This window comes from Lithohypha guttulata (assembly GCF_036872675.1).
Source record: "Lithohypha guttulata strain CCFEE 5908 chromosome Unknown scaffold_2, whole genome shotgun sequence".
NCBI classification, from domain to species: Eukaryota; Fungi; Ascomycota; class Eurotiomycetes; order Chaetothyriales; family Trichomeriaceae; genus Lithohypha; species Lithohypha guttulata.
The window spans coordinates 399,710-426,534 of record NW_027042751.1 but is presented as its reverse complement, the minus strand read 5'-3'; the positions used below and the strand labels follow the sequence as shown (position 1 = coordinate 426,534).

Here is a 26,825-nt window from a genome sequence, read left to right as displayed (position 1 = left end):
CTTTCCCATTTGGGTCGGAGTTGTGAGCCAATCGGATCACATAAAAGTGATCGAGTAGGACAGTTGCAGCAGATACCGACATCTGCAACAAATCGAATCACTGAGCCAGGAGACACTAAATAATTATCTCCTCCCAAATGCTCGTCATCTGATCTGGAGTTCGTGTGTGTTTCGCGGGGAAGTCTGGGGACCCCGATTCTCTGGGTCTCTGATTTATCGAACACCCTGACATCCGAGCACCAAGGCAGGTTGTGAGAACGTGCAGTGCTGACTGTAAAGGAGATCTATATGTGAGTAAGCTCTTTGCTTGTGACAAGTTAGTCAGGAGCTCACATCTGAACGAAATATGTTTGCGATGACTGGAAGCTATCTAGGCATTGCCTTCCTAGCTGGGCTCAGCTTCATCCTCTGGACGAAACTGGCCAATGTTGGGCAAAGACCCAAGGGGGTACCACCCGGACCACCAACCATTCCCATACTAGGCAATCTTCACCTAGTAGGTCGACGCTCGTGGGTTGGATATGAAAGAGTCTGCTGACCTCTGAAGATGCCTGCCAAGGATGTTCACCTGCAATTTCAGAAGTGGGCAGAACAGTATGGGTGAGCACAGCTGCATCATGGCGGAACGTGGTGAGAAGCTCATCATCAGCAGTCCCGTGTTTTCTCTCCAGCTTGGTACCAAAACCATGATCGTCCTATCAAGTGATCTGGCAGTGAAGGACGTACTCGACAAGCGCAGCGGTAACTATTCTGACCGTCCAGACATGTTTATTGGACAGAAGGTTGCTAGTGGAGATTTGAGACTGGTAGTCATGGTGAGTGAGGTATCTTCCAATGACTTGTTATTGGTCAACCACATCTGAAAGTCGTCTGAACATGTATTAATACCGAGTCTGCACAGAGATATGCTGATACCTGGCGGGGAATCCACCGCATGATCCACAATATCCTCAACATGAAGGCTGCCGTCACGTATACCCCTTACCAAGACCTCGAGAACAAGATCATGCTGAAGGGGTTCCTCGAAGAGCCACAGATTTTTCTAGACCACGTGCGGCGCTATACCTTCTCGCTATCAACTCAACTCATATTTGGTTATCGGTGTCCGGACATGAATGATGCCAATCTCAAAGAGCTTTTTGTTGCACGTTGTCCGAATCCAAAATCGTTGCGAAACTTGCTGACACGGGCAGAACTTTGCGAACTGGGGCGAATTGGCGGCCAGTGGTAGTGCTCAAATTCTGGATCTGTTCCCAATTCTTCAAAAGCTACCCAAATGGCTAGCTCCGAATGTGAAATACGCCGAGTCATTGTTCAAGAAGGAAAGTGCACATTATCTTAGGATGTGGATGAGAGCTAAAGAGGGGTTGCGAAATGGTGACAGCCATGTGAGGATGCCTACCCATCTTTTGCAATCCACTTGGAGCACCTGCTGACCTGGGAAAACAGCCTTGCTTCTGCAACGATCTCCTGCGCGCTCAAGAGAAAGAGAACTTCACAGACGCTCAGGCAAGTTACATCAGCGGTTCGTTGCTAGAGGCAGGTTCAGACACAACCGCGGCAACAATATATGGATTCATCCAGGCCATGTTAGTCTGGCCAGAAGTGCTCAAGAAGGCGCAAGAGGAAGTCGATCGTGTAGTAGGACCTGACCGAATGCCCACGATTGAGGACTATGAGAATCTGCCGTACATTCGCTGTTGCATCAAGGAGAGCATACGTTGGATGCCGACTGTCATTCTAGGCGTACCTCATGCAGCGATCAAAGAGGACTCGTATAACGGGTATGTCATTCCAGCTGGTGCCACTATCATCAACAATGTCTGGTGAGTCCTCCTTCCTACTCCCCAGTTTCAAGGCCAGTACCAATCAATAGCCAGGTCCATCCACATGGATCCCAGACGATCACCAAACCCTCGCACATTCAACCCAGATCGCTTCGCAGGTGATTTCACTACGTTGTATCAATCTGCGACGGGTGATTGCACCAAGCGCGACAACTTCGTTTTCGGCGCAGGTCGACGACTCTGCCAAGGCATCCACATTGCCGAAAGATCGCTTTTCTTGGCAATTTCCCGTCTGGCTTGGGGCTTCAACTTTTCACCTTCGATAGGTGAAGACGGAAAGCCAATCACCTACAATGTTGACGATCTGGTCGGTGGCATAACTGTCGAACCTAGACATTATACCTGTCGGATCGAGTGTCGAAGTACCGACAAAGCCAGAATCATACGTGAGGAGGCTCAAATGAGCCAGGACTTGCTCAATAGTGAGACTGGGCAGTGGAAAGAGTCACCAAAGGGCATGGCGTTTAGTACCTGGGTACCAGAGAAGACTGAAGCTTGACAGTACGACTGTTTTGGGTACAGTCGAAAGCGCTATGGCATAGACTCGAGGGTTGAGGATGCTGGTTGTCCATACAGGTCTATTACGGAACAGTACTTCCAGCAGTGGCCGTTGTAGTCTTTGCGTTTGCAGTCAACCTGGGTCAAAACTTCCTGCGACGCTTGAGAATGGGACACAGCAGCAATGAACAGGTTGTGTACACGACTTCTCTCACTACACTTCGATCACAACCACACGATGCATTGCCGAGCCTACACATCTTCACCCTCCCACCTCCTGACTAGATACCCAGCCTTTTCCAGCTCCTCCTTGACCTGATGCACTGTATACTCTCCTCTATGAAACATGCCCGCTCCCAACGCAGCATCAACGTTCGTCTCCCTGAAAACTTCCTCAAAATGTCCCGGAGTACCTGCCCCTGAACTTGCAATGACAGGTATCTCAACTGCGCTCTTGACATCGGCAATGAGCTCTAGGTCATAGCCTGAATTTGACCCGTCACGATCAATAGCGTTGAGCAGAATCTCACCAGCGCCGAGAGCTTCAACAGCGGTGACAAGGGCACGAACTGTGAGAGTTGTGGTTGTGCGGCCTCCGTGAATGGTGCATGCGTAGTAAACGTGGTCCATACCTGTCTTTGGGTCTGATAGCTTTGTCTTGATGACGTGTTTGGGGTCAACTCCTTCTGGTGCTTCGGAAGGTGACTTGATGAAGATACGTTTCGGATCGACAGACACCACGACTGCCTGTCGACCATATGCTGCACTGATTGTTTCTATACCGCTCTTTCCCGACCCTTTGCCACCATTCTTGTAGTACTCTTGTGCTGCGACTACCGCGTCAGAACCGATACTTACTTTGTCTGCTCCAGACTCGAAGTACAGCTTCGCCACGTCCAGCGCACTGATCTCCTTTCCTGTTCCTGGATCGACCATGTCTCGTATGCCGCCACCAATAGTCAGCGGCACGAAGACAGACTTCGAAGTCTGTCGTAAAATCTCCAGCATCGGCAGATCTGTCACAGGACAATCACGGAAGGACGTGATGTTCAAGAAAGTCACCTCATCCGCAGATTGTGTGTAGTATTTCTTCGCCATTTCAACAGGCTTACCAAGATTTCGTACGTTCTTGTTATCATTCTTCTCTCGAACGTCGTACTGATCGCCTTTAGTAACAACCAAATCTCCAGCATCGTTAGTACGGACGTCCAGACAGGCAATAATCCTTCTTGTCAGACCATTGAGACCGCCCGCGCGTGAGGCTTGAGGAGGAGATATAGTCGCGATGCCATTACTCACACCCTGTTGCGGAATAGGTTCCGACCACTGACTTCCATCCAGAAAAGCTTTGATGACTCTCAATCCCGCAGCTCCCGACTTCTCAGGATGAAACTGAGTCGCAAAAACATTCTCCTTCCCAATAGCCCCAACGTAAGTCTGATCGCCATATTTGGCCGTTGCAACAGTCCAGCCATCTGCCTCCATTTTCCCCTGTTCGTAAGGGACGAAATAGCTGTGAACATAGTAGTACTTAGAGCCTGGGTTCAATCCATAAAACGACTTGGTCGAAAACTCCGTGACAGGTCCTGAAGCCTTGAACTCATGAACAATCGTCGCGTCGTTCCAGCCAATACACGGAATCGACTTCTTCGACCCATCACCGTTTGTCGGACTGAAGCGTTCCAGTGTCGTAGACAGAAGTCCCAGTCCAGTAACCCCAGGCGCCTCAACAGATCCAGCGAACAGGGCCTGCAACCCTACACAGATTCCGAAGAAGGGTTTCCCGGCTTTGATGTGTTCGTGTAGAGCTGGGAGGTACCCGGCCTTGGATAGAGATGTCAGGCAGTGCCCGAAATGTCCGACACCAGGAAGGATGATCTTGTCAGCGGTCTTGACATCCTCAGGCGATCTTATCCATTCGACTTCGTAGCCGCATTTTTCGATCGCGTTGACAAGGGAGCGTATGTTGCCCGCTACATAATCGAGGAGATGGACTTTAGGCATGATAGCAGATTTTGGATGTGTGCGATCCAGGTGGATACTGATGTGTTGTTCCTAGGCTCTGTTTATCATCACGCGATTATGTCGGCATGGTTGGTGGTAGTGTTCTGTGAGTGGACGTTCGAATGAGTCAAAAACAGGAGGAGCAGCTCAGAAAAATTTGAAATTTTGAGATAGCATCGTTTTCAAGTGTACTCCACGTTCACGAATTACTTTCCACATTGTGAAATCGGCCTAGGACAATACTTACTTGTAAAACCAATTGAAGTCAAGGTTAATAATGCTGGTGGCATGTCTGTCGAAGTACTACAATGATAAGTGGCTCCGAAGATGTTGTCTTGCAACTGCACATCGGCGCCGAGAAGCGGAGCGGAATTTCCGCTCTGCATGACTAAACTATATAGAACCTTGTTGCTCGCTGATATATATTCGGATACGATGTGAAGTCTATGTGCTAGGTTTGGTGCGAAACTCAAGCCAAGAGCACAGAGGTATACGTAGCCAACGCTCGAAAACTGTAGGCAAACTCGTCGATGTGGAAGAACTCGGAAACTTGCGAATGTCCCATCACTCAAGAAGAGATTAGTGACCACGCAAAGACGTCCTCCGGCCTATCGCTACCCTAGCAATGGCGACGAAGGCTGCCAAGTCGACTACTGCAGGAAGGAAAGTCTTTCACCGGTCCGATACTTCCAATCTAAACAACCGGGCAACATTCACCTTCGACACGGACTCATCTCGACCAGGCGTAACACGAATCACCTTGCCTGAGAAGAGTATCTGGACGCCTGGCCGCCACTGGCACGAGCAGCACGTCGAGTATTTCCGCGTCGTTCAAGGTCGCGTTCTTGTCAGACTTGGAAATACATCGCAGATCGCAACGCCCGCACATGGGCCAGTTCGCATTGAGAAATTCGTGATCCATGACTTCATGCGCGCTGATCGAGACAAATCAGATGACGAGAAAGACGTCGAAGATGCAGTTGTGGAAGAATGGACCGACCCGGCTGATGGTATCAAGCACGTATTCTTTAGAAATATCTTCAGTATTTTGGAGGATGCTCAGAGTTATTGGGGTAGATGGACATATCTGCAGGCGCTGTACGTGGCTGCGACGTATGACGATTTTATCGAGGTCATGCCGGGTAGAGCATCGTACTTGACGACGCATTTGTTGTATGGTTGTGTCCGGGGTTTGGGATGCCTGCTAGGACTTCGGCCATGGTATGAGGAATACACACCTGAGCATCTGAGACCTGTTGCTCGTGGATTGAACATACTGAAAGACGAATAAAGACAATACTCGGTCGGTGAGCTAGCTATTCAATAGGATATTGATCGTCGGGTGATTTTGAAGTTCAAGACTCCTTCTTCTCTTGCACTTTGCTAATCATCTTTGACTCGTTGTCTTGTGCCATCTCGTGTAGGGCTTTCAGCATGACCCCTCGGGTTTCTTCGAGGAGGGCGTCGACATCGGCAGCGGTTTTGCCTTTTGTTTCGATCGGCCTGAGGACTGCACCATAGTTAGCATACGATCACATCCATGTAGGGTCTTCTTGCCTCGTATTCTAGCCTTTCCAGCATTGAATCTTCGCGCCTTCACATCCAGGATATAGCTGTAGTTCTCAGCCACAGCTGGTATGATCGGGACTTGGCCCTGAACAGCCATGTGAAACGCTCCCTTCTTGAAAGGCAACAGCATGGGCTCTCTCGAATAGCTCCTCGTACCTTCTGGAAACATAAACACACTCTGTTGTCGTTCCTTCATGGTCTTCGCAGCTCTTTCGAATGCCTTCATAGCCTGGGCACGGTTTGCTCTGTCAATGAACACAGTACCAGATAGTAACATATACCAGCCTAAGAGTGGTATTCGTGCAATGCTTTTCTTGGCTGTTACAGAGCAGCTCTGTGGAAAGAGGCTACCAAGCATGAGGATGTCGAGTTCGGTTTGGTGATTTGCGACTATGACAGCAGGTTTCGTCTTGTCCAGTATTTCTTGTCCACCTGGTTCAATATCGAATTCAACACCCATCATGATCTTGCCGACATACTTGAAGGATCGAGCAGTGGTCCACTGACCATATTTATAGTGGAGATCGAGAAGGTTGAGGATGCCACTGGCAATAGTACCATAGGCTGCGCATATCATCAGAGCAAGGTAGGCACTCATGGAGCGGGCAATGAAGCCTAGCAGTAAGGGAGGAGAAGGCAGGACGTTGTAGCCAACAAAGGCCAGCAGCATAATGGCGACATAGGCAGCAAGGCCATAGACGGGGTATGCAACGACGGCATACATGTTGGGAGTTAGCAGGATCTGTTGCGATGGGTAAGTAAGAAGAGTCACGGCGCAGTAAACAGCATGGGGATCAGAAGCCTGTCTGAAGTCCCGCGTGATCAGTGAAATCCATAATTTTGCATCCGTACAAATTGATAGCGTGAGTGTGGGCAGTTTTCGAGTTCTGGTTGAGTTTGTCTGCAAGTGGCATGGGTCGGATCATCTTCGGTGAGGAGTAACGACCAGCGAGCATTTCATCATGTGCAAATCTCACATGACCACAAGCATTCATAAGGGAGTCCTCTGCCACAACTCAGGGATACTCTTGCTAATATTCTATACAATTGCCGCATATCAGATGCAGCGGATATTTTACTCACCACTCAAGCAGTAGCATATGGTCAATTCTATGGTCAAGCTACACTGCCAAAAGAAAGCTGCTGGTTTCAGGCTTGCCAAGTGCCCTCGAGCTGACTACTGTCTTGTAAGGAAGGTGCATCAATAGCTCCTTCCCCAATTGCTTGGGAATATTCATTGTTCCCTATTATGACTTCTGATGAGCTCAGGACCAGACAGCTCTCTCTTTCGAAAGCATTAAGGTCAGCTCTCGAAGGTCCAATCTGTTCTTACTCACCCCCACCAGCATCGCCAGCATCATCCGCATCTCCGCCACAAAGCCCATGTATCATTGTCTCGTACACGTAGATACGTACCGCCTCACACACTCCAGCCTTTCTCTCACAAGCGCCATACGTGCAGCACTGAATATCACTCTCACTGGGACAAACGCCAGGTGTACTGGTTCCGTTGCAACGTACATGTCGCAAAGCTCGAGGTGCCGCCGTTGAAAATGCAGCAGTGATTATCAGGCTGGACCTTGCCATGCCTTCGCAGACACGCCTATGAATTGAACAACAGAGTCGTATTAGAATTGAGCACGTCAACGAGCGTGTTCTGCGTGACTGGCAATCTTGATGCATCGTATTCGGCAAAGGACGTTTCATTTTGAACCGGCAAGGCTACTCGGAATGCATGAGCATGCCAGAATGTATACCTCAGCCTTGCTGTCCAAGTATGTAAGCGTTCTGTAGATGCGCTATAGATGTGTTGGCTACACAAATCCGTGGATGCGCCGAACATGGTTGTCGAGCATTGTAAGGCGTTGCCGATACATGACTTGACGTATATATCAATTGGGCGACCTTCTAGCATCGACAAGCGTTCCATTAGTAGTTGAAACCCATAGTACGAAGACGTGGACATGTTAAGAAAGAAATTTGGGAAACAGCACAGGATCAATCAAAGAATCAAGCTGCAAGGTAACAAGTGAAGTAATCCGATTTCAGACTGATTTTAGCATTTTAGCTTTGTAACAGCCAAGACGTGCTGGCGAGGATGAGTTGGGCTGCCGTCAATGCTTGACACAATGATCGCTGATTATAACTGGGAATAGTATCCTGCTTAGAGATGTGCCGATCGACCATGCCACAACTGAGCGGCACTACGGCCATGCAGTTATTTGGTACGTTGCATCAACACTTCTTCTTCACCTTGCCAAGCTCTTCGGGTTCCGCAAGGCTACAGCGTGCAAGATGTCGTCGTTCTACTATCTCCTCTCATACCTGTATCCACGCCAATACTGATCGCAGTGTCGACCTGAATACGCTTCGTGTTGTCATAACGTCGTCTATCGTCAATCATCAATGTCGTCGGAAGAAATAGACATATGCAAACTTTTTCATCTCTTCAACGTCAACCGCCTTGACGACCTTTTCATCGTTGTACAGAACCCATTGTTTCCCTTTCTCGCCTGGTATCTCTTTTCGAATGAACGCGACATAATGGCCAGCGTGAATGCTTGACCCCTTGTGGCATGCGATGCTTTCGAGTTCAAATATTGCTGGAGTTGCAGTGCTGCCTGGGACACTCTTAGGTGCAGATGGCTCAGCAGGGACATCCGCATCGAAATCGCCCTGGTCATCCGGATGGCTGAACACCCAGTCAATCGCACGCTCGACGTTCCCGTCACACTCGCGTAAGGTCTTTCGTGCCTGGGGTGCACCGATACCCATCTCAGCAAGCTGCGATATACTGGCTTCACTAGCCCCTCCAGACTGTGAAGCGCTTCCTCCTAGATTCAACGGCTCGTCGATATCGGGATCGTCCATATGACCAAACAGCCAGTTCATTGCTGCTTCTGCGTCAGAGTTCCCAGTAGCATGTAAGGCTTTCTCGCATCTGACTTGTGGGAAACCCATTGATTGGAGCTGACCCAGGGCCGCCTCATTGGGTACAAACTGGTTCGAAGCGGCGCTGGCATCACCCACCTCAGCCTCCTCTGGTAGCTCTTCCTCGCCAGGTTGAAGACCAGGGGACAAGTAGGTGGCCAAGTCAAAAGGCTCATCACCAATTTGTACAGGAATATCGAGTTTGGTAGGCACCCAATTGACGAGCTCAAAACGTCTAGCATTGACAGCAAGATTTTGAGGAAAGGTCTTGAATTTACTAGACTTGAGGAAGCCGTCTTTTGAGCTGCATGCTGGACATGTGAGCTCAACCGTATCAACAGCAGTAAAGATGTCTAGGCACTCTTTGAGACTGACAGACTCGAACTCCTCCTTTTTGCCGTCCTTGTTCTCGTCCATGCCGTTCTTTTGCGGTATCCTCCTAACAGGAACTGGGATGGAAATATTGTCTTGCTCGTCTGTTCGATAGCGTACTCGCTTACAGTTGATACATTGCAACTTCTGTTCCATGGCAAAACGAAACGACTGAACCGGATCCTGGTCGGGATGAGAGCGATTGGAGACGTTGATGAGTTTGAACAGGTGTAGCAAGAATTCGAAAGCATCTTGTTGTCGCATGGTAGAGAACTCTTCATGACCTCGGCCAACTAAATGCTTGAACATTGCAGGACTAAGACCTTGCTGGTGCGGAACCTCTGGAGTATCAGGTTGCGCCACAATATCGGAGTTAGGCTTGGAGTAACGTCCTGAGAGGATACCTTCAGCCAGTTTACGAAGCTGGGTCTCCAGGTCGTCAGCTGGATTTGACGCTTGCGGAGGAGATTCGGAGGGGTGGTAGTATCGCTGCTGGAATTCAGGAAGGTCGAACAGGCATTGTACAGTGCTAGCCAAGTAACAGGTATTCCCAATGTTCTTGAGGCCAGTAAACCCTTGACCGAATAACGGCTTGAGCTCTTTACCGTCATCCGTGGTCATGGAGAAATCCCACTTGAGGTTCTGTTCGACTTGCATCTCCATCAAGCTCTTTTCGGTCTTCTCTCTGCCCGAGATATCGATACCCCAATGAGCCAGATGGGCGGCCAACTCTGTATCAACTCGCTCTTCGTCACACTTGTAGCAATAGACATCGGCCGAGCCCTCTGCAGTAATGGAACCAAGCTTGACAGCAACTCCATGACCAGCCTCTTTACTGTGCTCGATTGCATGATTGTTGCCTCCAACATCAGACCCATATTGTTTTCGACCACAGCCCAGATTGCCACACTCCATGCACAGCCATAGGTTCTCTTTCAAGTCGCACTTTGAGCAGTGACCCAGATCCTGCGAGGCAATCTGTCGAGCGGGCTGCTGTTCTAGACACAGTGTGTGTTCACAAGGAGTGAATTCCTGTTCCCATGCCTTAATCTCTTCCTGCTGAGCGAAAGTATTTGCCTTCAGCACTCCTTGCACGACCTGCGACAATCGACCCGCTGATTGATCAATGTTCTGTTGTTGGCAGGCAAAGCAGTTGACTTGAGAGGTGGTTTCGTATTTGTCACTTTCGGTCTGGCCAACGACCTCGAGCTTCGTGATCTTCTGAGGTGGTTCGTTTCGTTGTAGGTGCTTTCTGGTCCGCTTGACATTGAGTACGAGAGGATGACTTGTAGATTGATAGTGAAGGATATTGTGCTGATGGTCACCGGCGCAACCTCCATTGAAACATGTCAGACATACGTCCAGACCAGCTGGATCGTCAATGGAATCGAAGCATTGGGTACAATCCTCTCTGTATACAGACCGGCTCGGTCGTGGTGGGTTAAGGTCTGGTTCGGTCAACGGAGCACTTCGCTGGGCTTTGATGGGACATACCTTGAGATTGAACATGGGGGCATGCCATGTTTGTTGTGAAAATCTGTCAGTAGCACGAGATAGAGGAAGAGGAAGCGAGGGTTGATGTGTGAAAGACTACAGTATCCTACGAATGTATGGCAAATGCTTCGCTGGAGCAAGCACGCCCGATTGCGCTTGCCTTGCCAACAACCAGCAATCTGATTGGGTTTGGTCCCTGGTTTTAGGCGAACGTCATGCATCGTAGGCACGCTATCCGCTTTCTGTAACAGCGTCAAACCGCCTAAAGCCTGTCGGAGGACTTCTGGGACCATTGTCGTCGTTGCTGCTTTTCTTCTATGTGTTTGTGGATTACAATAATGAGGACAATGGACTTCTAATACCATACGAGATAGCAGTCGTCATGACGGCGTCGCTATGGCCCTTTCACAACCAGAAGAGTATGCTTGCTGGGCACATATGCTGTATAATTCACTAACCTGTCTAGTTTCGCCATATGGTATCTAAGAACTACCTACCTCAACAGTTGCAAGGACGGTATTGGTGATCGTCTTATCAGTGTGAGCTCTTCCATACTCAACACTCATGGTTTCCGAGCTGCGGGTTGGACCACCGATGCCGTTCAGCCCACTCACTCTCCTCCTATTCCAACCGCAATCAATACTGAATACTTTCAGGATGGCCGACCAGGTGTGCTACTTAGAGAGGAGTCTCGTGATGACGATGACGAAGGCGGTATGGTCACTGGCCGCAAATCGAACGACACTATAGGCCCGGGTATCAATGTGGTTAAGCGTCGCCGTCGTCGTGAACAGATCGAGGACGACGACAGCAGTGACTTGAGTGATGAAAGCGACGATGACGAGGATGCCGGTAGAAGAGCTGCTCAGCAGATTCGTTTTGCTAAAATGCCTGCTCGCGATCGTGCTGGATCATCTCCATCACAGACAGCCGAAGTTCAAGCCAAGCCAGATGTCATGGTAACTTCACCTTCTAAACCAGACGGCAGAAAACGTACTGGTTCTTTGGGTGCTGTGGAAGCTGTAAAGGCACGGGCAAGAGCAGATACTACCACCAGCAGCGACTTTTCCTCCGAGAACGAAATCGACCCGGCCTATTTCCAGAGACGACAGATCAGACCCCAGAAACCCTCAAAGTCCTCAGGCATCGCTGCCCCTCCACCCGAAAGGGATTTGACCAAAGAATTGGTGCAGAAAAACGACCCTGACCATGATCCTGATGATTCTGATTCCGATTCAGTCAACTCCGCCGCCTCCTCTGACCTAGGCCAGACACTAGACTCCACCGACCTACTGACGACCAGCGACGACCCACACATGCGATCCTCTTCGCCCATCCTTGCCGGTGTTCGAACTGCGGGTGCCAGGCCAATACCTTCGGAGTCGCCCAAGAGAATGAGGAGTATTCCAGCCTTGCAAGTGCTACCCTCCCCACGGCCCATCAGCATGATACAGCCTGTCAGTCTACTTTCTCAGGCTCTCAGACGCCAGAGCTCTTCTACAAGTAACCCTGTTCAGAGATTTGCTGGACTATCTGGAAAGGGCTCGCCTAATCCGTTGTGGATCAAGGTCTTTGCCCCTTTTTCTGAAGCGTCAGACGATCCATTTGAAATGCCCCTACTGAAGACTTCTAAAGATGGCGAACCCGTCATCGTAGCAGAAGCCATTGGCCTAGCACTTTGGCGTTATTGCGAAGAGAAGCTGAAGCCAGACTTGGAGCCCGAGCAGCTCAATGTCAACAAGTGGGTGCTTCGCCTAGTCGAAGATGGCGAGGTCGAGTATGATTTTCCACCACTATCTCGAACAAGCGCTGTTGCAGACTTTACTATGAATAACAATCGTGGTGCACGTGGTCGCTCTCGGGGCAGGGCCTATGATGAGTTTGCATTGGTTGAAGCTTCGACTCGAGAAGCTGAAGTCAACGAAAGAGAGACACCCATGTTCTCTCCGACAAAGAGCGAGATGGCACCGCAGAGATCGCAAAGGCCACAACCTCCTCAAGCAATGCCCAGCACCAATATGGCTCCACCTCTTACCACGAGGCCCTCGAACAAGTCAAATGCATTACTGGTTGGCCAGCCCTTCACATCCGCCTTGGCCAACACCGGACTTGAGCCTGCTGACAAACCAGCCCCAGCGACAATGACCTCAACGCCACGTCTTGGAACGACAAAGACCATAAGGGTCAAGTATTTTGACCTTGACACAATTGGTCAGACTACGAAAGTCGAGGTGTCTACAGATACTTACATTGCAGAGATTCTTGATCTTGTCTGCCGAAGATGGAACCTGGATAAAGCTGGATTTTTACTCAAGGTTGCAGGGACAAATACCGTCGCCGCACTAGATCGAACAGTGGAAGCTCTGGGTACTCGATCTGACCTGGATCTAGTCCGAAAGAGGTTCGGGGCAGGGCCAAATAACCTGACAGGGTCTCCAGGTAGCGCATCACCAAATGCTCCTTTGCTGCTCGACATCCAAGGCCCGACAGGAAAGGATAAGAAGAGCAAGAAGGGGCAGAAGATGCTACATCCTTTGGCACAAAAGCAGGACATGATGATGAGCGCAACCAATTTCAAGAAGTACTATGTCACGAGGCGACGTGTGACCTCCTTCTCGCAAAGCAGTTCTAGGGTATTGGTTTTCGATGGAGATATGTTGCACAACATGCCTGCAGACACCGGCAAGACTATGATCGACTCCAATGCTAAGACAAACTCTTTTGCCTTTGCGGACATGCTACGATGCAAGGTCAGTACCAAGCATCACAAGCTAATTCGGCTTGTCGTGCGCAGAGGTACAGAGTCAAAGAGATATGACTTTGAAGCTCGAACATCAGGCGAGGCGCAAGAGATTGTTGACGAAATCACGAAGGAAATGAAACTGGCACGAGGCTAGGCGATACCCAGATAGTTTATCTATTTCTTCACCCTGTGGACCGGCCTTGTTCAGGCACGACTGCTTGCATATTAAATTCTCGTCGTCAATCTCGCGACTTGCGATTGCCAACGAGGTGAAGCCAGCTCCTTCCCCGCTTCATCACGCAGCTATCGTGTAGCAGGTATAGCCGCGCGCTGCCGCAAACGATCCAATAATCTCGGCCAGGCATGGGTGATGTTCTCCTTCCGCCAACGGAAAGTATGTCATAGCTCCATGTCCGAGAAGCTGGTCGGTACGAGTAGCGACTCTCTGATTGTAACCCAAGTACAAACCTGGTCACATCTTCGGCCTTTTGCGGCGGGCTCTCAAGCTGAACTCCATCTTGCCTCGTGGGAAAGCAGTTCCACGTTGTGAGTGGTGGGATGTCTACAGCTCGCTCCAACTTCCATAGACTGCATGTCCCCTCTTCAGAGCTGCTATACCCAGTCTAGAATGGGTTACAGCGCTGGAATGCACTGACGTCCTTGTCGCTGGTGCTTCGTTCTTGACTTGTATCGTTTGAGCTTATTGCACGCGCAGTCGACATCGTAGTCTCTTTGAATCTGTGACAATAGTGCTGAATAGGCGGGACAGGGTGCCACGAACTCAGGAAGGGTCCAGGTGGTCTGCCGTCATTCGTTTACATTCCGCCAGGTGCACGGTTCCCAACGCAAGCGACTTGGCCGCGTCGACACAAACGCGCCCGCCATGCCTACTTTCGGAAAGTTATTGGGCAGAAGCAAGACAAAGGAGGAGAAGGAGCAGAAAAACGCCAGTGCCCATAGCAACTACCAACCCGTACAGTACAAATCCACCACTACCACTTCGCAGCCCAAGGCTCCTACTGCCGACCCCTCTAGAGCTGGTCCTGCCAGTCCTTCCGCCAATGCAGCTAAAGCTCCTGTGACCGGAACTCCAGATCCTGCCACCAGGGTTCCCACCAACGGCGAACCTCAGCAGACCGATATGAACGTTGCCAATCTGGTGAACCCCGCGACAGGTGCGGTCGAAAGCAAAAACCAGCCCCGACAAGTCAAGGGCAAATACACTCTTACAGACTTCAAGATTGAGCGCACACTGGGCACAGGCTCATTCGGTCGGGTGCACCTTGTCCAGTCAAAGCACAATCAGAGGTACTATGCTATCAAGGTCTTGAAGAAGGCCCAGGTGGTCAAGATGAAGCAGATCGAACACACAAATGACGAACGGAGAATGCTACAGAGAGTCAAGCATCCGTTCCTGATCACACTCTGGGGCACCTTCCAGGACTCGAGGAACCTCTACATGGTCATGGACTTTATTGAGGGCGGTGAGCTTTTCAGCTTGCTGAGGAAGTCGCAGGTGAGCCCACAGCGAACACAAAATGACCAGCAGCTAACACTGTCAGCGTTTCCCCAACCCAGTCGCAAAATTCTACGCAGCAGAAGTGACTCTTGCTCTCGAATACCTACATGCACAGAACATCATCTATCGTGATCTCAAGCCTGAGAACCTACTCCTCGACCGACATGGTCATGTCAAGATTACCGATTTCGGCTTTGCCAAAGACGTACCAGATATTACCTGGACGCTCTGTGGTACTCCCGACTATCTCGCGCCAGAGGTCGTGTCCTCGAAAGGATATAACAAGTCTGTGGATTGGTAAGCTCGACTAATCCGCTTGGTTCAGTTATTCTCAGCTAACGTGTGCTAGGTGGTCTCTGGGCATCCTCATCTTCGAAATGCTATGCGGCTTCACACCCTTCTGGGACGGCGGCTCTCCGGTCAAGATTTACGAGAATATTTTGAAAGGACGCGTCAAGTATCCTCCTTACATCCATCACGATGCTCAAGATCTGCTGGTGCAGTTGATTACTAGTGATCTGACCAAGAGATTGGGCAATTTGCACGGTGGGCCGAACGACATCAAGAACCACGCTTGGTTTGCTGAGGTAACATGGGAGCGACTAGTCAAGAAAGATATTGACGCTCCATACGTGCCACCGGTCAAAGGTGGTGCTGGTGATGCAAGTCAGTTCGACAAATATCCAGAGGAGACTGAAGAGTATGGAAAGAAAGCAGATGACCCGTGAGTAACCCGTTATGCGCTGGAAATATGAGCTGACACATTCGCAGGTATGGCCACTTCTTTGTCGACTTTTAGGTCCGTGTCAAGGCAACCGCAGTTTCCAGGATTGCGAGGTAGAATGATGGCTTCGGTGCACTGGACTTAATTTATACTTACGAAGCGAAGCGTGGACACACGTTGTTGGAAAGACATTGAACACAGACACGAAAATCAGGAGCTGCAGCACAAGTTGTAATGTTGCAATATGAGTGAGTGATCAGAGCATGTACGACCATGAGGCCCATGCAACAAAGCTTGACACGATTTATGAGATACTGGCTCTTCTGCCGGGACAAGACCCCAACAGGCCTTCTAAGGTTGCTATGGTTGGCAGATGAAATAAGGCAGTGTATGGAAGTTACGAAGGGCGTACTACTTGGTAGACTACGTATTGCAGAGTTGAAACGACTCAATGTTCAATCATGATTGATGTTGGTCAAAAGCTCTTCTTCTATGTCTTTGGATGATGTTGAACACAGGAAAAACAGGCGGCTTAATAAGTCCAAGTAGATATGCAGCAGCGGTCATTTTGATCTGATGTCGTCTTTACCCAATTCCGATCCTTCAAGTTCTACATTATCCTGCAACTTAATTCATCTGACCAGCTTCAATAGCTTAGCAACAACTATCTAGCACCTAGGCTTGACGATGCACCTTTGGAAGGGAAAATACAACGGATTTTTTGATTAGGAGAATATAGCTGTGAAGTCTGAGAGAGGATAACTCATTGCTAACTTTTGGCTTTGAAGAGCCATAGGTACCGAATGACGCACACCTAGTCAAAAGGATAGTCAACATACCTGGCTCATAACCTCATGTGCCAGCGATTGGACTTCATGGACGCACCTTGATGCGCTAGTTTCGAGGCTTGTGACAATACACTCGTTGTGGCAGGTGAATAATGGTGTAGGTTCCTCGAAAGAGAAAGGCTACAGTATCTCGCCATGCTCTTATTTCGTGTTGCTTGTGAGGATTGGCACAGCCCATCTTCAAGCCACTAGCTTCATCATGCATAGAACCCTGGTCGTAACCACTCATCGCCCCGAGCATCATCAGCATCACTGGTGCTGAAATGGACCAGTGCTTGCAGCGCTATCGAAGTACGGCTGATCTCAGTGGTTTAAGTATACCATTCTAAAGGGTCAATAGAAACCTTGAGTCTTTCAAGAACGCCAAAACATCTTACTCGGGCACAACCCATGAAGCCTGACCACATTGCGCTAGGGTGTTCAGCTCTGAAGTCTCGATACGCCTTGCTGCGCCACACACAGTTCGGGCTTAGCAGTGCTTCTAGCATCGGTGCTCTACTGGGACCATACACAAAGTCATGCTTTCGCATACTCACACACAACGGCTCGATACACCTCTGTCGCAGCATTCGCGGAATATTTCAGAATCGCGATCAGCCGCTTGCCAGGTGTTGAGGATGAATTGCTAAGGATTTGAGGTGAAATCAGCGCACGTCAGTCGCCTAACACTAGCCACGTTGGATCTTTCGGTGAGTATTGCGAGCGTATCAGCAGCCTCCTGGGTTCCCAAATTCCAGAGGAAAAATATCAGATCTGGGAAACAGGTATCCGTTCGCACTGCTATCTACAGGACGGTCTAGAAGTTCCTTATTGGAACATGTTGGCAGCTCACTTCGTCAGGAGCAATCACGTCAATGACCAGTTCACATACGATGCTGTGCTTAGTGTCGTAAACGACAAGCGCCGAGAGCTAAAGCTCCGAGTGCAACAGGCAGAGCAGAAGTGGACCAAGGATTTGCCAGATGAAATAGAGCAGGGTGTTCAAAGATGGCTCAGATTTCTCGACGAATTGCTCGCTCAGACATCTGACAAGTACGAGAGCTTGAAAGAACAGCAGGTGCAAGCACTACAGCGATCACCTACGTCTGGACTCGATCCGGATGATCCATCTTCAGATATTGTCAAGCTACCAGCTGCCATAGCTGTGGCTTCGGAAAACACAACTGATCTCGTGAGTGCGGACCAACCGATTATTGGTGGATTTCAGCTAATAGGTCGCAGGAAAAAGTCAGTCTACTCTCCTTGTTCTTCGTCTTCGTCGCTATAGCAATGGTCCCGTTCGGCATGGGCTTTGCAGGATACTGGACCGCTGACCCTCCAGAATCAGCAGTCGGCTCAACTGCCGACCCCGACTTCAAGTGGCTCATCTCCTCGACTCTCCTGTCAATCTTCGGTAACGTATACGCTGCTGTACCGCTCTGGAAAATCACAAGAGGATCTTCAGCCAATCTCGCCAGTCAGATAGTCCTATGGCTTTCTATCGTCTTGGGCGTCGTCTCGGTATCTGTATATCCTCTCTGCAATAAAGCCTGGAGTTCGAGTCTATCCTTCTTCTGCAGCTTCTTTGCAATCGGTTCGGTATTCATATCCACGCAGAAGACGAGTGAAAAGGCTACTAATTCTGCGGCCGAGGATCTGAAGACCAAGAAGAATAACTAATTGTAGGCTGCAAGCGTCACAAATTGTTTACAGATCTCGCCTATCTGTAATATGGTAATTCACAATGGTGATCACGAAGACGGCGTTGAAGCGACAATGTGTCAATGTCTTGGGAGATTGATTGCTTTCGATCGAGTTTACATCGCTAAATGAAGCTAAGCAAAAAAGTCGCTCTATGAACTTGGCAGGAGTGTTAAGTAAGCACAGAAATGCACCCTTGAACAAGCACGAGACACGTTCATAGCCAGCACAAGACGTGACGACGCTACGTTTCGTGTCGACAGCAGTTTTGATGCCTACCACACTTTCCAGGCTTTGCAATAAGGCAACAGGTCCCATGACTTTGTCAGCATCCAAATACATGAACCTCTGACGTCGCTGCTGAAGCAAAAGACCCGTGATAGAAGCCACGGCTGGTAAGAAGAATGAAAACAACAGACACCACGATCACATCATAATCTTCGATTGATGCTAAAGCGTCGCGGCTTGCTACTAGAAGGTTGCTCTGACTCCTCCACATGTGTTTTGAGTGCCGGATAATGCTTAAGTCGATCCTCCGCTCCACTCTCGAGAATGAGTTTGGCGTTGGCACCCTTGTCCAGAAGCATGTCAATCACTTTCTCACTGTTGCCTTCGGGATCTGGCGGACGGTTGATTGCAAAATGGAGCGCAGTCCGCTTGATGCCATCTTGAACGTTGACATCACACTGATATTCGAGCAGTAGTTTGACCATCTCGCAGCCTTGTGCACTATCTGCCTGCTTGGCAGCGTCCATGAGAACGGTTTGACCTTGATCGTTCTGGGTGTTGGTGTATTCACTAGCCTGCACAGTGCTCCTCTTGAGCAACGCATACATAATCTTGGGATGTGCCAGGACGGCATGGTGCAGTAAGGTCCACCCATCTTCATCGTAGATACGAAGCTCATCGTCCTCCATGACAGCTAGCAAGGCCTTCGCTGTATCCACATCCTTTAACTTGATGGCTTCGAGAAGAGGACTTCTTGCTACGTCGAGTATGCTTTCACGCGAGATGTTTCGTGAGTCCGAATCGGCAAGGTCTGAGTCACTATCATCAAGGTCGATTGAGGATGCATCCACGACTCCCTCCTCTGACGCGTGTCCCGCATCCGCATCGACTGCCTGAGCATGTGTCTGACCTGTCCCGGAAGGTCCCGCTGTGACTTCCTGGGCATCAATGGCACGCTCGGTCAAGGTGGCGTCCTTACCGAAACCAGGTTCTGTACTAGTCCTTTCCAAGCGTTGACTGAGAAGTTGTTCCAACAACTGCTCCACGCGCTGTACTCGTGCGCTATCAATTTGTCTCTCAGCTCTATCAGCACGTCTTTCTGAAGAAGCAAGTAAGTGAAATGCTAAAGAAATGTTACGAATTTGCCGATCGATAAGGTTTTGCTGAGAGTTGATGAAATCCTCTTCGAACACGAACTTGACACGATCTGGAAGGCTCTTGAGCAGTTTTTCCTCCCTTACCTCGTTCAAAGGTTGCAGTTGTTCGATCATGGATTCAAGACTGATTTTGCATCGGCGAATTGAGCTTCGGAGAACTTTTTCAACTGCCAAGTCGTGTTTGCTTGTTTCACGTCCATGCTGATGCTCTTTGGCTCGGGCCTTGAGCTCACGACGTACCCCGATTGCGAGCTTTTCGAGGTCTTTGCACTGATCCAACCATCTCTGAGCTTCAGGTTTTGCGTGCACGACTTTTTTGACAAGACAAACCAAGTCGTAGGCAAGGGAGACTGTCTTTTGTCAGCGGATCCACGAAGATCAAGTAAATGGACCGAGTGAATCCTCACCAACGTGATACGATGAGCTCAATGTCTGCAGGGTGCCTGACATGCTGTGTAATTGCTAGCACGAGGTTACGTTGTACTGAAGAGAGCTTAGCAAGTCCTTCGGCGGCTCGTCACTCGTTTCGTACCGACTTGAGCAACGATAGTCTTGTGGATACACTACCGAGAGCAATTCGACCAAAACTTGTAGAAGCCACAACCTTCTTCCTGCGAAAGTCTACACAGCCACTACTTCGCCTGTAGCAGATGTCTCTATGCAGACAAGAAAGATGCCAAAGTGAACTTGCCACGTGCTAGCGAATCTGATTTAGGCGCTTGCAAGGTACCCCGCTCGATTTTGCCTTGCTCCGACATGTAAGGCGCACGGAGAAAAAACAACCACGATCGGGGCAAAAGCTGGATCGCAAGTCGTGAGCGACATTGCTAATCTGGATCTTATCGCGTTCGAGAGCCGTGTTGATCAAACTGTGATGTGCTTTGAAAAGCAGGTTTTGACCGATTTGCTGCATGGTGATTATGATTGTGGTTTATGTCGACTGACCACGGTCATGTAAGGTTCAGCCCCTACTGTCGATTCAAGCTCTGACATGGCCACGAAGTCGGCTTGCGCCATCGACATTGTGGCTGACGCCCTGGCGTCGAAATGATCGACTAGTGAACCACAAAGTTCATCCTAGCATACAACCGCATCATTTGTTGGCCCCAGCAGGCAGCGAAGAGGCTGTGTATATCTTCCATATTTTACAATCAATCTTGACCTTCTGTGCATGAAGTGAATAGGAGAATTCTTTCCCATGCAAAAGGTCATGCGAGACCACTGCGGAAGTCCAGCCTCATTCTGCAGGGCAGTCTTGTGACTGTGCCATTGCAACGGGTAGGCAAATTCAGTAAGATTTTGAAGAGGTCGAAGTACTCGTGCGAACTCTCGACACACGATGCTGTTCTTTTTCCAGAGACTTTGCCCACGGGACTTGTGTTTCAGCAATATCCAGCTGAGCAGCGGGAAATGCCTAGCAACCTCGCCATACTGACCCAACTTTGAGCAAAAGGGCATATCCAGCACTACCCCAATATGGCTGAAGCAGATGAGCAACGAGAGAGATCACGCTCGCCAGGTTTCGAGTTCGGTGAAAATGATTCTCTGCAGTAAGTTCTTGCAAAGACCGAGTGGTACTCAACAGTAGTGTTGTCTGATGTGGTCAGAAATGGCCAATCCTTCATCACGTTGGTTTCGAAATGCAACAGACTAATCTTCTCACCATCAGAATCGACAACCCCCTGATAGCCAAGCCACTTTCTCAGGTAAAGCAAGAAGCTCACGAATTTGTAAAGCTAGTTTGCGAAAACAACCCAGACGAGCCGCTTTTCAGTAAGGCTGCTGCAGTTGCTCGCGACCCGCCAAATTTCGAGACTGTCGATGACCTAAATCCTGTGGAGAAGGCGGCTTTGAAGCGAGAAAAACAGACCAAGATCTGGCGACTGCCGAAACCACTACGTGTGACAGTGGTGCTGCTTTGCCTTTCAGCCTTTGTCCAAGGATGGGCGGAAAGTATCGCGAATGTTGCCAACCTCACCTGGCCGGCTTACTTCAAGCTGGATATTGAAAATTCTGCTTCTGATAGACTCATCTTCGCAGGAGTCAATTCTGTAACGTGGTTCGCAGCCGCCATCTTAGGATGTGGGCTTGCAGACCCTTTACAAGGATGGGCACCTTGGCTGGGTAGGAGAGGCATGATTGTCTTTGCTACCTGTTTGTGTATCGTTGGTGCCATCGGATCAGCAACATGCCGCACATGGCAGAGTTTGATGGGGTTTCGGGTGATCTTTGGGTAAGTGTTTACAAGTTTTGACCATGAAGGCGAGATTTTGACTCTTCGGCAGAGCAGGACTAGGTGCGAAGGCATGTGTAACGCCACTTTTTGCTGCTGAAATCTCGCCGAGTCATCTCAGGTAAGACCGAGTTCTCTGCAGTAAGTGTCGCTAATACCATGGTACCAGAGGTGCAATTGTAATGAGCTGGCAGCTCTTTGTTGCTTTGGGGATCGCCTGCGGCTTCGCGTCGTCGCTAATTGTATTCGAGGTCGGACCGAAAGAGGACGCATGGAGATGGCAGACTGCCTCCATCATCTTTCCGCTTATCTCTCTTCTGACGCTCACGACCACGTGCCCAGAGTCACCACGTTATCTGCTTAAGCATGGCAAGTATCCGGAAGCATACAAGGCTTTTTGTGAGCTCCATGAAACACCACTTCAAGCAGCACGAGACATGATATACATCAATGCTCAAATCCAGGTAGAGACAACCTTGTTACCTAAACGATCGAGCACAGAAGGTAGGCGAAGATCGTCTCAAGGTGCCGTCCAATTCGTGCTTCAGGATCAGATCCAGCATCTTAGTTACGGGACTCGACTGGCACAATCGTTTCTTGACAAACGCACGAGGCGTGCTCAACAAGCGGCGAGCATAGTTATGCTGTGCCAGCAACTTTGTGGAGTGAATGTTGTCATCTTTTATTCAAGCAACATTCTGGCTTTCAAACAACTGAATCTCGATGGAAACGTGCCATATCTGCTCAATCTAGGTGTAGGCTTGGCGAATTTTCTGTTTACATTCCCGGCATATTGGTTCATCGACTCGAAAGGACGTCGGTTCTTGTTGCTCACGACGTATCCGTTCATGGCCTTGACAATGCTTGCAGCAGCCCTATCATGGAGGCATCCGGACGAGGCGGTTCGAGCTGGGCTTGTGATAACGTTCATCTTCTTGTTCGTTATGGCGTATTCCATCGGCCAAGGACCTGGTAAGCTGATCACAAACAACGAGCGGTGACATCTGGCAGCACTAACCAGTAACAGTGGCGTTCACGTATGCTTCTGAGGTCTTCCCCTTAGTCTATCGAGAAATTGCTTTCTCGTTCTCAGTCTTTGTGAATTTAGCAGGTCTGGGTTCGTATTCGATTGCTTCAGTAGGAGTTACCCAAATACTGACGTGCGGTTGACAGGTCTGCTCAGTCTAGCGGTCCCGTTCATTCAAGTCCCTGGCTCGATCGAGAACACCAGTTATCCCAACGCGCAGACAATTCTCCTAGCTGGGTTTGCTGTCCTGAACGTGATTGCTGGAATCCTCTGTTTCTTATTTGTTCCAGAAACTGCGGGAACAGTAATCAGCCCCAAACAAGGCAAGATTAATTCCATGTCTTTGGAAGAGCTGAATTACATCTTCGGTGTGAAGACTCTTCGTCATGCTCTTTACCAGGTCAAACACATGGCTCCGTGGATATTCCACAAGGGCATGTATTATCTCTTCCAATCCTTCACGAGACGTGACCTCGATCCTGGCAACACGGACATATTGTGGACATGGGCTCGAGCTTCCATGACGAATGAGAAGGACGATAGTGATGGTGAACCAGGAAGTGAATCGGAAAAGGCTTCTGGACGCGATGTACAGGTGGAAGAGGCTGCGGGTCAAGTGCAGCAGCGTACGGCTGGGTCAGCAGACGCGACTGAACAATGCACTTTGGAAAAGTAGAGCCTTCACTCAGGAAAGCACGAATGTGGAGTGACAGACCAAAAATTGATGCGATGGTATGAAAGCGTGTTCTTAGCTCGTGCTTGCCAATTGCGTAGGTCTCGGGGTCGAAGTTTGTTGCCTGAAGATGCTTCGTAATCTTCAGGCATTAACTATTGTTTCCTTGAAATTGAAACCTGGACACGCTGGAGCATTGAAGACGAAAAGGCACTCCTGTTCTGCGTCCAGCGACTCACTTTGAGGAGCATATGCCCTTTATGATTGAGAAAGATCCAACTGATTCATTGATCGCCTTGATATACTTTAAGGCTGTTGCTCGACTTCGCTGTGCTGGACTGTGCCAGTAGTCTCGGAATGAGTTATACAGAATTGGAGCATTTTTGTTTGACGGCTACCACAACATGCGCAGCAGCGGATTGGCCTGGTCCACAGAGCTGCTAAATATAATATCGAAATGAAACTGCTTGCTCGATTTCTCTGCGAGAGTTTATAGTGCCTCGCATTTGACACTTCAAACACTATAAAGCAGCTACATAGCTGGACAGCGACCTAAAGCTCAGCCTCAAATTCGTAGCTCAATGTCGGACTAATCTCCAACACAGGCTCACTCGGTGCAACCATGCACTGCGGCAGCGGCACACCATAGTCCTCGTAGTTCAATACTCCCTCCTCGGTACTCTGGTCAACTACGATATAGCGTCTGTTCAAGAGGTCGCCATCCTGAGCTCTATCGAAGAAGTTTTGAGGTGCGAATTGGATACTGCTTTGCGCCTCGGTGAATAGTGTCACTGGCACGTCTTCGGCACGGGTGTAGTGATGCATGCCGAGGTTGAACCAGACGACCAGGTCTTCCTTCTCAACAGATTCACCGTCGAAGAAGAGGCTATAGTCATGCTGTGGAGCCATAGGCAAATTAATATTCTGCCAGGAGTTTGAGTAGGGCTCCGTGTCGTGCTGACGTGTGACTGCGAGGTGCGATTTCGCGAACTCGGAATTCTTGAAAGACCAAGGCGAGTCAAGAATGGTCAAGTGAAGATCGGATTTGCCAGGGACAAGACGATAGCCTCGAGGTTCGCCCCAAGCATTGGTGACATTCTCGTTGAGAACAACATACATTGCTTCGTTATTCGGTGCCCAGTTGAATTGCTGCTCCACCGTCATCATCGATTTGTTGAGCTGCATTTGTGGGAACGAGCCAAGCTCAGGGAACCAAGGTTGGGTCACGTTAACGACAACAAGTTCACTGACCTGCAGGGAGTTCTCCGTGCCGAGTATGTCAAAGTCAGCTTTGTAGTTGATGATGTGATCGTGAAGCGAGCCTTGTGTGGCTTGCGCGATACGTGGTCCCCAAGCACCCTGATCTGGATAGTAGAAAGAGGATTGCAGGTAGCCACTAGCCCGTACCGTAATCTCAATCGACCCATCGACGTGAAAAGAGTAGTCAAACATGTAGTCGTAGTTACCAACAGTAGCGATGGCTCGGACAGTGAGGGAAGACCCTTTAGTTACTCCCAATCTTGTGAATGGATAACTGGTATTGCCGCCTCCATATCGATGCCTGGATAGTGGGTAGCCAGAGTCTGATTCGAAGAGACACACTGCGTCCTGGTTGACAGTCGACGCGTTAAGCTCATGATAGGTGACATTCATGAAAGTAGCTCCGAAAGGACAATCGTAGCCTTCGATCATAGTAGCGATGTCTACACCAAGAGAATAGTACGTGTCGTGGTAGACTGTGTTTGCCGCTTTCGGTTGGTTTCCAGCATATTGAGCCATCGCTTCTTGCAGAGACAATTCATACAGGATGCGCTCGCCTTTGAACTTGATGTCGTAGAATGTTATTCCATGAAGTCGTGTGTATGACATATAGTAGGACCATCCCATGTACTCGACGTACTTCTCCTTCATATCGATAGCATAACGTTTGCCGCCAAGCTCAATCGATGACGGCGCAGGTTGTCTATCGAAAGGACGACTTCCCAGCTCTGGCTTGTAGTCCACTAAAGCCCAGGATTGATCAAGAGTCTGTGTGTATTCCTGGGCCAGCTCGCCTGCTTCGAATGCAGCTCGGAGGTCAGCCTCGGTCTCAAAGAATTGCTCGTTGGTCACGAAACCCTTGAGACTGAACTTGCTTGGGTCAGTGCCAGGACAATTGATTAGCAAGAAGAAGTCGATCGGTGTCATGTAGCTTGCGACGCCTGGGATACGAAACATGATGTTGCGGAATTGTTGAGTACCATCAAAGCTCACTGGTGTGCCTGCAGTTGTCGTCAAGGTTGTGCTTCTATTCGATGGACCGAAGTAGGACGCGTTGAATAGTGCCTGAGTAATATCGGAGATGTTGGTCATGATCGCTGTCATTAAAGGAGTGACAATGGCTGATTTGGTGCTATCAACATAACGTGCATTGAATGGTACATAACCACCTGATCCTCCGTTAAAAGCCTGATATCGGGTTAGCTAAGATTGACGTTTATGCTGTGATCTATACATACATAGTCATATGGCTGTATTGTTGTTGTGTTGCCGACTGGTAGTGGGCCGACCATGTACTCCTGCGAGCCTGGATCTGAACGTGAACCCTCGAATATCACCACTCGAGCATACTTTGGAGGCAAAGGTCCATCTCCGTCAAGGTAAGGTAGAACACCAGTTTTATTGGCATGTATCGTATCGATCCAGAAGATATAGTTGTCAGTCACAGTAGCATCATCAGGCAGTGTCAGGTTGAGACCCGTTGCAGGGTTGTATAGTAGGTCCCATACTGCTCTGTTATCCTCGGGGGTGATAGGAGCCCAAACGTTCGTTTTAGGAGCTGTGGCTACAGGTGCCGGCCCGTCACTGCACGAGATGCCAGATACATCTCGTGCGGTTAAAGCTTCTCGGACCAGCTTTCTCTCATAGCCAAGAGGCGGTAACGCCGTGACCGCTGCCAGCTGAGACGCCACAAGCCCGACGACAGCAATACCCTTCATGATTCTTGTGCGAGCAACAAAGCACATTCATCTTTCCACTGCCGAATTGGTACTCTTATAGCCACGGCTGTCGGTGTTGCTGTGTTTTCGCGTAGTCGGCACCAGCAGGCCTCAACCATCCTGGTCTGACTGGCTATGCATGCAACGATACGCGAAGCACGCATGAGCAACAGTTTATTGGTCCCGATTGTTGCTGGAAGTATATTGGTCGCCAAGCTCTATACTGCCTATCCCACGTGGCAGCTGCGATAAGAGATCTCCCAACGAATGGGAGCTCGAGTCTCCCCCAATGGGTCCTGC

The 26,825-nt window shown here is 49.5% G+C and overlaps 11 protein-coding genes across 11 annotated transcripts; 6 read left to right on the top strand and 5 right to left on the bottom strand.

Moving 5' to 3' along the window:
- Positions 1-617: 617 nt before the first annotated feature.
- LTR64_002276 (uncharacterized protein) lies at positions 618-2,346 on the top strand (the record flags this gene model as incomplete). The annotated part of the gene is made up of 5 exons (XM_064896648.1): positions 618-815; positions 902-1,141; positions 1,194-1,388; positions 1,450-1,826; positions 1,881-2,346. 5 exons carry the CDS (start codon positions 618-620, stop codon positions 2,344-2,346), a joined length of 1,476 nt encoding a protein of 491 aa, XP_064755598.1.
- A 251-nt stretch (positions 2,347-2,597) lies between these two features.
- Positions 2,598-4,349, bottom strand: HIS7 (Histidine biosynthesis bifunctional protein hisB; the record flags this gene model as incomplete). The annotated part of the gene is made up of 2 exons (XM_064896647.1): positions 2,598-2,914; positions 2,978-4,349. The coding sequence occupies 2 exons, from the start codon at positions 4,347-4,349 to the stop codon at positions 2,598-2,600; spliced, it is 1,689 nt and encodes a 562-aa protein (XP_064755597.1).
- A 625-nt stretch (positions 4,350-4,974) lies between these two features.
- On the top strand, positions 4,975-5,576 carry LTR64_002274 (uncharacterized protein; the record flags this gene model as incomplete). Its single annotated transcript, XM_064896646.1, has 2 exons — positions 4,975-5,522; positions 5,558-5,576. The coding sequence occupies 2 exons, from the start codon at positions 4,975-4,977 to the stop codon at positions 5,574-5,576; spliced, it is 567 nt and encodes a 188-aa protein (XP_064755596.1).
- A 128-nt stretch (positions 5,577-5,704) lies between these two features.
- On the bottom strand, positions 5,705-6,642 carry SLC1 (1-acylglycerol-3-phosphate O-acyltransferase; the record flags this gene model as incomplete). Its single annotated transcript, XM_064896645.1, has 2 exons — positions 5,705-5,859; positions 5,880-6,642. 2 exons carry the CDS (start codon positions 6,640-6,642, stop codon positions 5,705-5,707), a joined length of 918 nt encoding a protein of 305 aa, XP_064755595.1.
- A 1,679-nt stretch (positions 6,643-8,321) lies between these two features.
- Positions 8,322-10,730, bottom strand: ubp14 (ubiquitin C-terminal hydrolase Ubp14; the record flags this gene model as incomplete). Its single annotated transcript, XM_064896644.1, has 2 exons — positions 8,322-10,694; positions 10,716-10,730. The coding sequence occupies 2 exons, from the start codon at positions 10,728-10,730 to the stop codon at positions 8,322-8,324; spliced, it is 2,388 nt and encodes a 795-aa protein (XP_064755594.1).
- A 381-nt stretch (positions 10,731-11,111) lies between these two features.
- AVO1 (Component of a membrane-bound complex containing the Tor2p kinase) lies at positions 11,112-13,612 on the top strand (the record flags this gene model as incomplete). Its single annotated transcript, XM_064896643.1, has 2 exons — positions 11,112-11,134; positions 11,182-13,612. 2 exons carry the CDS (start codon positions 11,112-11,114, stop codon positions 13,610-13,612), a joined length of 2,454 nt encoding a protein of 817 aa, XP_064755593.1.
- Positions 13,613-14,341: 729 nt separating this feature from the next.
- On the top strand, positions 14,342-15,705 carry TPK2_1 (cAMP-dependent protein kinase catalytic subunit; the record flags this gene model as incomplete). The annotated part of the gene is made up of 3 exons (XM_064896642.1): positions 14,342-14,974; positions 15,021-15,274; positions 15,327-15,705. 3 exons carry the CDS (start codon positions 14,342-14,344, stop codon positions 15,703-15,705), a joined length of 1,266 nt encoding a protein of 421 aa, XP_064755592.1.
- Positions 15,706-17,366: 1,661 nt separating this feature from the next.
- LTR64_002269 (uncharacterized protein) lies at positions 17,367-18,208 on the top strand (the record flags this gene model as incomplete). The annotated part of the gene is made up of 2 exons (XM_064896641.1): positions 17,367-17,720; positions 17,771-18,208. The coding sequence occupies 2 exons, from the start codon at positions 17,367-17,369 to the stop codon at positions 18,206-18,208; spliced, it is 792 nt and encodes a 263-aa protein (XP_064755591.1).
- Positions 18,209-18,660: 452 nt separating this feature from the next.
- Positions 18,661-20,064, bottom strand: LTR64_002268 (uncharacterized protein; the record flags this gene model as incomplete). Its single annotated transcript, XM_064896640.1, has 2 exons — positions 18,661-19,964; positions 20,022-20,064. 2 exons carry the CDS (start codon positions 20,062-20,064, stop codon positions 18,661-18,663), a joined length of 1,347 nt encoding a protein of 448 aa, XP_064755590.1.
- Positions 20,065-21,090: 1,026 nt separating this feature from the next.
- LTR64_002267 (uncharacterized protein) lies at positions 21,091-23,550 on the top strand (the record flags this gene model as incomplete). Its single annotated transcript, XM_064896639.1, has 6 exons — positions 21,091-21,164; positions 21,284-21,847; positions 21,900-21,968; positions 22,017-22,819; positions 22,875-22,964; positions 23,021-23,550. 6 exons carry the CDS (start codon positions 21,091-21,093, stop codon positions 23,548-23,550), a joined length of 2,130 nt encoding a protein of 709 aa, XP_064755589.1.
- Positions 23,551-24,099: 549 nt separating this feature from the next.
- LTR64_002266 (uncharacterized protein) lies at positions 24,100-26,525 on the bottom strand (the record flags this gene model as incomplete). Its single annotated transcript, XM_064896638.1, has 2 exons — positions 24,100-25,995; positions 26,046-26,525. 2 exons carry the CDS (start codon positions 26,523-26,525, stop codon positions 24,100-24,102), a joined length of 2,376 nt encoding a protein of 791 aa, XP_064755588.1.
- Between the last annotated feature and the right edge of the window lie 300 nt (positions 26,526-26,825).